The sequence below is a fragment of the Sinocyclocheilus rhinocerous genome, unplaced genomic scaffold (genome assembly GCF_001515625.1).
Source record: "Sinocyclocheilus rhinocerous isolate Xijiao unplaced genomic scaffold, SAMN03320098_v1.1 scaffold2496, whole genome shotgun sequence".
NCBI lineage: Eukaryota > Metazoa > Chordata > Actinopteri > Cypriniformes > Cyprinidae > Sinocyclocheilus > Sinocyclocheilus rhinocerous.
This window is the reverse complement of record NW_015656162.1, coordinates 66,119-74,999: the sequence shown is the minus strand read 5'-3', so window position 1 is coordinate 74,999 and position 8,881 is coordinate 66,119. Positions and strand designations below refer to the sequence as shown.

Sequence of the window (8,881 nt, the reverse complement as noted above, 5' to 3'; positions counted from 1 at the left end):
TCTTCTTCTTCTTCTTTTAGGATTTAATGGCGGTTGGCAAACCAACTTAAAAGGTGCATTTCCGCCACCTACTGGAAAGGAGTGTGAAGCGCACAATGAATAGGAACTTTAGAAACAAGAGCTACCTTATAAAAAAAACAAAAATTCTTTCACACAATAACCGGTATCCTAAATCCTATTAATCAATCCTGTTTCCTTTAAATAAATAACTAATTTGCGATATATTCCCGATTGCTTAGATCCATCACCTAACAAAACCTGGAGTGACAAATCATTTATTTCCAGATACCTTAGAGCTTGACTTAGTTGGAAACGTTCTCTTTCATAAGCCTCACATTTTAGAAGTACATGTTCTACAGTTTCTGTTAACCCACATTTGTCACAATTTCCATTTTCATGCTTTCCTATTCTATGCAAGCACTGATTTAATAAACAATGGTCAGTATGCATTCTTGTTATTAAAACGTCCTCTTTCCTGTTTCCTAATCTTCTTCTCTCTGAACCAACTTTTTCTTGTATGCAGTATAAATGTCTACCTTTTGTTCCTTCTTTCCATTCATTCTGCCATATTTCCTGAATTACTTTTGCTATTATTGCTTTTATTTCTTTTACTTAATACCACTTCAAAGGATATTTGTGAATGGTTTAATGCCTGTTTCGCCAGATTAGCCTCCTCATTTCCTTTCACACCCTTATGTGATGATACTCACACAAAGGTTTCCAAAAGTCCAGACTGTCTTATTCTAAATAGACTTTTTTTTATTTATCATGTCTTGGCTTGCCAGTGATTTTCCACTTGATCAACTGTTTAGTGCTGAAAGAGAACCTGTGCATATCACTGCCTTTGTTGGTTGTATTTCTTCTCTCCACTGAAGTGCTATTAATATTGCTTGCCAAGATTACAAGGTTACTAATGTAAAAGGCTACCTTGGTTCCAAATACTGTAACTTTTCATGATTTGTTTTTCATATTACCACAAAATCTAGATGCAGAAGACATTAAGAGGAACTTCACCAAAAAGAATTTTCGTTCATACAAAATTTGAAAAATATATAAACAATTTCCCTGGAGCACACGTTTATTTTTTATATTCTATCAGCAGTTTCTCAGCATGAGAATGTCCAAATGTTTTTTTTTTGTTTTTTTTTCTATTTAAAAATTTGAAAAGTTTTCTATCAAACAATACATACGTTTTGACTCTCTGTGCTACAGTTTTGGAGTTATGAGTGTGTGTGTGTGTGTGTGTGTGTGTGTGTGAGAGAGACGAACATGATGCGATATCAACCATCTCAACGTGCTGCCTGGCCAAAAACATTTAATCAGATTATGATCACAGAAATTACAATTGTAATTGTATAACTTTAACTCATATAGCACAGTACATAAAATAGTACAACAGTCACTACTACAAAAGTCACTAACTCATTATTTAATGTTAACTGTACTATGTGCAGTCAGTAACATTGTTTTCTTTCTGGCTTGAGAGCTCTGCAAGTTCCCTTTTGCTATCAAGTGGGCAGGTATATTATTATTGAACTGTGAACCAAAGCCATTGCATTGTCTCTTTTTGAAAAAAAAATTTGTTTGTATCCTTTGTCCAGTCTGAACCCATTGTTGTAGTGGATGGTGGGCATCACAGGTGGATTAAAGCATCTTTGGGACCTATATGCACCGTATTAGTGATCTGGAGCACTTGAAGTAGCCGTTTTCCTGCTATGGTGCTCATGTAATGATAGCTGATAGTCTGCATTGTGCTGGGCAAGGTTTGCCAGTTCCACTCCTCATGGAATCACAGCATGTTCCAGCAGAAGGCATGTGATTTTTTGGTTGGCGATGGCATTCCAGTGTACACCACCTTGAAGTGAAACTGGAGGTGCAAATCTATCCCATCTAATACAAATTCGCTGACATGATTTCCGGGTAATGTTTATAATCTGTAGGGAATATCAAAAAATAAAAACAGTTAAAATCTCTCCCAAACACAAAAAAGGAAAAGATTTGATTAATACAGATTACGTATGTGTTTTAAATGATCATAAGATCTATGTTTCCATATTTTCTGATAGTGATATGGAAACTTTAATTGGCTAATTTGTGACAGAGTATGCATTAAACAATACAATGAGTTGACCAACAAAATGTATTTGACCATTTGTGAAGCCCATGATTTCAGCCGGCACGTGTCGTGGGAAACATGAGACTGATCAACCTCCTCAAAGAATGACAGGCGGGAGCGGAGCGTGCGAAGTAGGATCAACGTTATATCCGTGGGGGATGTGGATAACCTGGGCGGGGTTGGGTTATAAAAATAACATTCCAATCAGTGTCACATGATCTTCAGAAATCAGTATAATATGCTGATTTATTATCAGAACTGGAAACTGTTGTGCTGCTTAATATTTTTTTGGAACCTGTGATACTTTTTTCAGGATTCTTTGATCAATTTTTAATTACTTTCAGTGCTCAATCAACATGCTTGAAATATAAAATATTGCACAATAAAACAAGTTGGAAGCCTTTGATGGCAGCATTCCTTCATCAGTCACTCTGCATAAGAAGGGGTGTGTCTCATCTGTCCCTGTAACATCCAGACAAGAGTCAAGTGACAGCTGTGGTTTATCTGCTCAATACTGCATTTAATACAGACAGGCTGTTTAATATAGGATGTGTGTGTGTGTGTTTTATAAACATGAAATATCCAATGGAGACTTTTAGTTTGTCAGTAAATTCCTCACGGACACGGATTTTAAACGAGACCTTTATTTTGTCCGGAAGTTCCCCACAGATTCGCGCTTCCGGTGTTCGCTGTCCGATGTTTCAAATTAAACACCGCGCGACAGACGCGAATATTAATCGTGTAAACAAGAGCAAATAGTCATAAAAACGATTTTAAACTAATATGTGAAGGCTTGTGTTATGATATGGACGTGACGGATCAATATTTACTAAGAACTTTGACAGGACGGATGATGTTATGTCAGTTATTCTTCGTTTAATGTGAGTTTACGGATCATCTCTTTTCTTGTGATGCTTTATTTTTAATTATGGTAATATAAATGATAATAATCTTCAGATACAGTTGGGGTTTTAGTGACTGTAGAAATAGCTTCACATATTTAATAGAATCGTGTGTGTATATATATATATATATATACTGAAGAGTTCTTTTGCAAAAACAGATAACTCCGTTTTTAACAATTTTCAAAAATGATGTTTTTTCATTGTGCATTTCAATTAATCTCAATCAAACTGCAGTTGGGTTATTTTGATTAGGTTAAAAAAACTCAAAAATACTGCTAACTAACAATAAAAACGTGATAACAATAAAAAACATGATTTTTGAAAATTAAAAAAAAACGGAGTTATCTGTTATTGCAAATAAACTCTTCATATATGTATGTATATATGTGTGTGTGTGTGTGTGTGTATATATTTGTAGCTGACAAACAGATATGTGTAGTATTCTCTCTGTTTAATAATAGCTGAACTCTGAGTTTGACGGCTTCTTAATTAGATGATTATTTACTTTTTATTATTAATTTTAAAAGTGTTGTTTTTGTAATATGTTGTTATTTGTGTTCTGATGAAATCCAGCTTGTAGTGTGTGTTTGTGAGCTTCACATGGCTTCACTGGTGGATTATGAGGATTCTGACAGTGAGACGGATCAGGATCAGGATCCTCAGCTTCATCATGACGAAGCCCTCATCATCAGCTCCTCCTCCTCCTCATCTTCATCATCACGTGTGTCAGCAGCACAGTCCGGCTCCGTGAAGAGAGTCCAGCTGCAGGCGTCTGCGCTGAGGCCGTATGTTCCTAAGAGACAGAGACTGGCAGAGACCGCAGCGGCTTACACTGAAGAGCCGGACCCGTCTGCATCTGCCGGGTCCCCGCTGCTGTCTGAGGTGTCCGAGAGAGTCCGGCCGTTTCTGGGCCGAAGGCAGGGTCGGGTCGAGCTGCCCAGACGCATGCAGAGCCGTGTCGAGGCCCATCAGGGTCCAGTGAACACGCTGCAGTGGAGTCCAGTGGATCATCTCAGTCATCTGCTGCTGTCCGCATCCATGGACAGAACCTTCAAGGTGAGACTAACCTATAGCCAGTGTTGGGGAGTAACTAGTTACATGTAACGGCGTTACGTAATTTAATTACAAAATAAATGTAACTGTAATCAGTTACAGTTACTAAGAAAAAATGTGTAATTAAATTACAGTTACTTATGAAAATGTTAACGATTACAAAGGGGATTACATTTGAATATTTACACACATCCACGTACAGATTTAATTGATTTCTTTCCCAAATTGCACTGACTACTCTGAGACATACGGCCCTATAATTTCCGCGATGCGGAAAACACAGACTGGTTCGTAGAATCCAGTCATAAAAACGGAAGTCCTATATCCTAACGCGGACGGAATATGCCACATTTTGGACGAATAAATCAAAAGTAGGTCAGTACACTTGAATCAAAACGCGATATGGACTAGTGTCTGGGAATATTAAGCCGAAAAAAGACAATATATGAATCTTGCGCGTTCTGCGTGTCTTGCCATCGGGAGAACCGGGACAATTCCCGGTGGCCTGGCAACCGATTTGCCCCGCTATTTTAATATTATTATTGTATAATTGCCTGCCGAATGTACTAAAGCGATTATTTCCGAATTCGCCATTCGATAATTAAATCTCTAATAAATCATGAATCGGTTAGTCGTGACTGGCAATGCTTCGGCTCGCTTACGAAAATGAAAGATGATTTTACTATAAATCCAAAGACAATGGTTACTATTGTTAAACCATGGTAACCCCAAATCAACCATGGTTTTTGCTACACTAACCATAGTTTAACCATGGAATTTGTAGTAAAAATAAATACAAATGGTAATCCATTTGCAAACAAAAAAAAAAACTATATAATACTTTACTATAATAAAAACATGGTTCATTTCTGTAAGGGGAAAAACATGACTCGTGTTCAGTAGGATTTGTATATAAAGATATTGTAGTGATGTACTAATTTTGACATGTAGGCAATTTAGAAAGTATAGTTTTGTTAAATCTTGAGTATTAAAGTCATGTGAGACATAGATATCAGGGCAAAATAAAGAGACTGAAAAGAAAAATGGAAGTGAAGGTGCAGTTCAGGAGAGAACTTTTAATTATTTTGCATGTCCCCAACCTAAGGATTTAATCCTTTTCTTATATGAGGTCCATACAAAAAATTGGGTTGTCCATGTTTCAGAATGTGTTGTTGGTGTATTAGTGTGAGATTTCCCGGCCTGAAATTTTTTTCCCAGTCCGTCCCTCGTGGAAATTAATAACGCAGACATGCGGTTTCATTCACTACACATAGACCTACTGAAGCTCGCGGTGTTTTCAGCCTCTGCCGCCTCAGTATACAAGTACATGAACACATAAACATAATCTCTCGAACTGCTCTGAGTCACTTCATGCTGCAGAGGTGAACTGTGGCAAGGGGGTCCTTTAGAGTGACAGCTGCCCCTGATATTCCCTGATTTTATTACATTTTATTGAATGTCTGACGGTGTTGACAAAAAGTGGGGACACAACTTTAAGATCTTATGAAACATGCATGTGTCATTAAAAAAACAACCTTGCTTTGATAGGAGATATTATTAAGTGTTGCTTTTGATAAAACAAGCTTTTTTTCATCATTAAAAAAACGTTTTTATCCATTTTATTGCATATGAATGATTGAACCCTTATCTGTGGACACGCTGTTTTAGATGTAGTGAGAGGACATTAAGAAAAACTGATTTGGTATAATAATGAGAAAATTAAATTGAAGGTGATAATTGTGTTAAATACATTCTATTATTAATCCCTCATGACATTTAAAATTGAAAATATTTTTATTTGTTAAAGCTAATAGCAGTTACCATTGCTGGACCTGTTTTGTCCCACGTCTCAAGAATGACTGTATTATTATTTTTTAATTAACTTTTTTTTTCCAAACCATTGTTAGATGCAGTGTTTCCTGTAGTTATGCAAAGATTTCTTATCTATTAACTATTTCTTATCTTAACTATTTCTTAACTATTTCTTATCCTAACCTAACCAGCTGTTACCTCTACAGACTAACCTAAACTAACCTATAGCCTAACCTGACCTAACCTAACCAGCTGTTACCTCTACAGACTAACCTAAACTAACCTATAGCCTAACCTGACCTAACCTAACCAGCTGTTACCTCTACAGACTAACCTAAACTAACCTATAGCCTAACCTGACCTAACCTAACCAGCTGTTACCTCTACAGGTGGCTCATCTCTCAGAGAAATTAGTGAACTAATATTGTACATGTGTGATGATTAACCCCATAACAGGGTTTCTTCAGGTCTTAAAAACTCACCTTTACACAAACTAAGGCCTGAAAAGCTCTTAAATTGGAGCTGAAAGTTTATTTTAACTCATTTATTAATTAAGATAACTGGATCTTTTCAGTGATTGGTCAGTCTTCTCCAATCATTCAGGGCTCTTAAACTCCGCCCCTCACACTCCTCTGAGAGCCACGCCCACATCTCAACATCCAATCAGCAACCAAAGCACAATTAAACCATGCCTACATTTTTTTCAATTGTATTACACATTACAGAATTTAAAAGATAACTTGAACACTGAGTGCTGGAGGTTTAATTAGTGTGAGAACTAGTAGTGATGATTAACCTAAACAGCACTAATGGATATAAATCATTATGCAGAGTGACGGATGAAAGAACATCACGGCGCTGCTGTCAAGGACCTGGATGAGAATGAATGAGCCGAGTAAATTACTATGCAGAATGACTGAATATGTTTTATTGTAATGAATGAATCAAACACTCCTGTGATGCTCCAGGAACATGCGTGTGTTTGGTGAAGGTGTTCTTCATGTACACGTCTCCTGGGGTCTCTGGCGTGGAGCCGCTCCATCACTGTTGTGTTGTAATGCGTGTCGAGACCCAGGAGATCTGCTCGCGTGTGTCCTGAGGAACGCTGAATGACGCACACGCTGAGCTCCATTCGCTGTCATGAGCCCTTCATAGATGCACACTCCTCACCCTTCAGTGACAACTCGCTCTATTCAGATCTAAACAGGTCACCTGTGAGATTATTAGATCCAGTGAGAAAGTGATTTTATGGGGGGGGGGGGTCTTGCAAGGGTAAATAAAGAACTGGGGCCGGTCGCATAAACTGTTTCGACTAGACTTAAAAATTACTCGTCTAATTTTTTTTTTCTTCAAGTCTGGTCATAACTTTTTTAATTCAGTTGTGAAAAGGTAGATTGTTCTTATTTGTGTTGGAAGAGTAAGACTGATCTTGGCAGCTGCTAGTTGGTTAAACTAGTTCTTAAGACACGGTCTTAACATGGTGGCTAAGTTTATGCAACTGCTCCCTGGTTGTTTCAATACGTTTTGTATAGTACTATTTTCTTTACTCTTTACTTCAAAAACTATGTTTCAGAGGGTGATATTTTGTGTATTTGAGGTCTGAGATGTGAGAATGGTGAAGAGAGAGAGAGAGAGGGCAAACATTTTGTATTGTAGCTCAGCATTGTCGTCTAATCAGCCGATATTGTCTTAAATAGCCTGCAGCATATAACATGGGATTTTGACCAAATATATTCAATCTTGATTTTTGTAAAATGTTGCAACAAGATGTTAATTTTTTTGTTTTGTTTTCTGAAAAATTACAGTTTTGGACATATGAGGTAATAAAAAAATATTTTAAAAATGCCTTAAAGTAACTACAAATGAGCATGTAAAGCAAATATCTTTAAAAGAAACTCCGTGTGGAGCATGCCCCCTTTACCTGTTTGCATCTCTGGCCCTTCATCATCAGCTGCTCAGATATTCATGAGAAACAGAGCGTCTGTGTGATGCATATGAAGGACTAAACACACGGCGTCTGCTGCTTTATGATCATGACTCTTCTGTGTGTGTGAGTGTGTGTGTGTGTGAGTGTGTGTGTGTGTGTGTGGTGCATGTGCGATTGTATGTGCTACACTTAGAGAGGTGATAATGTTAAATAGTTAAATGACGTGTCCTGATTATGCAAGTTGCTTGTCTCTCCTGTGTGTGTGTGTGTGTGTGTGTGTGTGTGTGTGTGTGTGTGTGTGTGTGTGTGTGTGTCTGCGTGTGAGTGTGTGTGTGTGTGTGTGAGTGTGTCTGCGTGTGAGTGTGTGTGAGTGTGTGTGTGTGTGTGTGTGTGTAATAATGGAGCACAGGAAGCGTCTCTGTGGAGGGTCAGAGGAGCGCAGCTTTATCAGCCGCGGGCCGAACGCTCTATTCCTGACTCCTCTGCTCCTCATCTAGTGTTCCCTCGTCAGGAGACACGCCGCATCACTCAGTGTCGTCAGTCCTGCATGAAGTCATTCAGCTGTGCTCCAAACACAGGGCTCAATCTTCAGACTGTCATCAGTTTAAATGTTGATAATGCAGGTTACACCCACTGGATTCTATGCAGTTCACTAAGATCACCATTACAAAATACACTAAAGAGTCATGTGAAAACAGAAAACCTCTATTGCAAGAGACTAAACAATTGATGTAAATAAACTATGTGACCCTGGAGCACAAAAGCAGTCATAAGCAGCACAGGTATATTTGTAGCAATAGCCAACAATACATTGTATGGGTCAAAATTATTGATTTTTCTTTTATGCCAAAAATCATTAGAATATTAAGTAAAGATCATGTTCCATGAAGATATTTTGTAAATTTCCTACCGTAAATATATCAAAACTTAATTTTTGATTAGTAATATGCATTGCTAAGAACTTCATTTGGACAACTTTAAAGGTGATTTTCTCAATATTTCGATTTTTTTGCACCATCAGATTCCAGATTTTCAGATAGTTGTATCTCAGACAAATATTGTCCTATC

At 37.6% G+C, this 8,881-nt stretch overlaps 1 protein-coding gene and 1 long non-coding RNA gene across 2 annotated transcripts in view; one reads left to right on the top strand and one right to left on the bottom strand.

The window, feature by feature from the left end:
* Positions 1 to 6,269, bottom strand: part of LOC107719687 (uncharacterized) — a 33,735-nt gene extending 27,466 nt beyond the window's left edge. Inside the window, exon 1 of the long non-coding RNA XR_001637539.1 lies at positions 6,070 to 6,269. This is a non-coding gene — a long non-coding RNA (uncharacterized LOC107719687). The remainder of the gene's footprint in view (positions 1 to 6,069) is intronic.
* The window catches only part of wdr25 (WD repeat domain 25), an 11,274-nt gene continuing 5,080 nt past the window's right edge, over positions 2,688 to 8,881 (top strand). The window contains exons 1-2 of the mRNA XM_016527166.1: positions 2,688 to 2,997; positions 3,595 to 4,077. Coding sequence (XP_016382652.1) covers positions 3,622 to 4,077 — 456 coding nt within the window. The 5' untranslated portion in view covers positions 2,688 to 2,997; positions 3,595 to 3,621. The remainder of the gene's footprint in view (positions 2,998 to 3,594; positions 4,078 to 8,881) is intronic.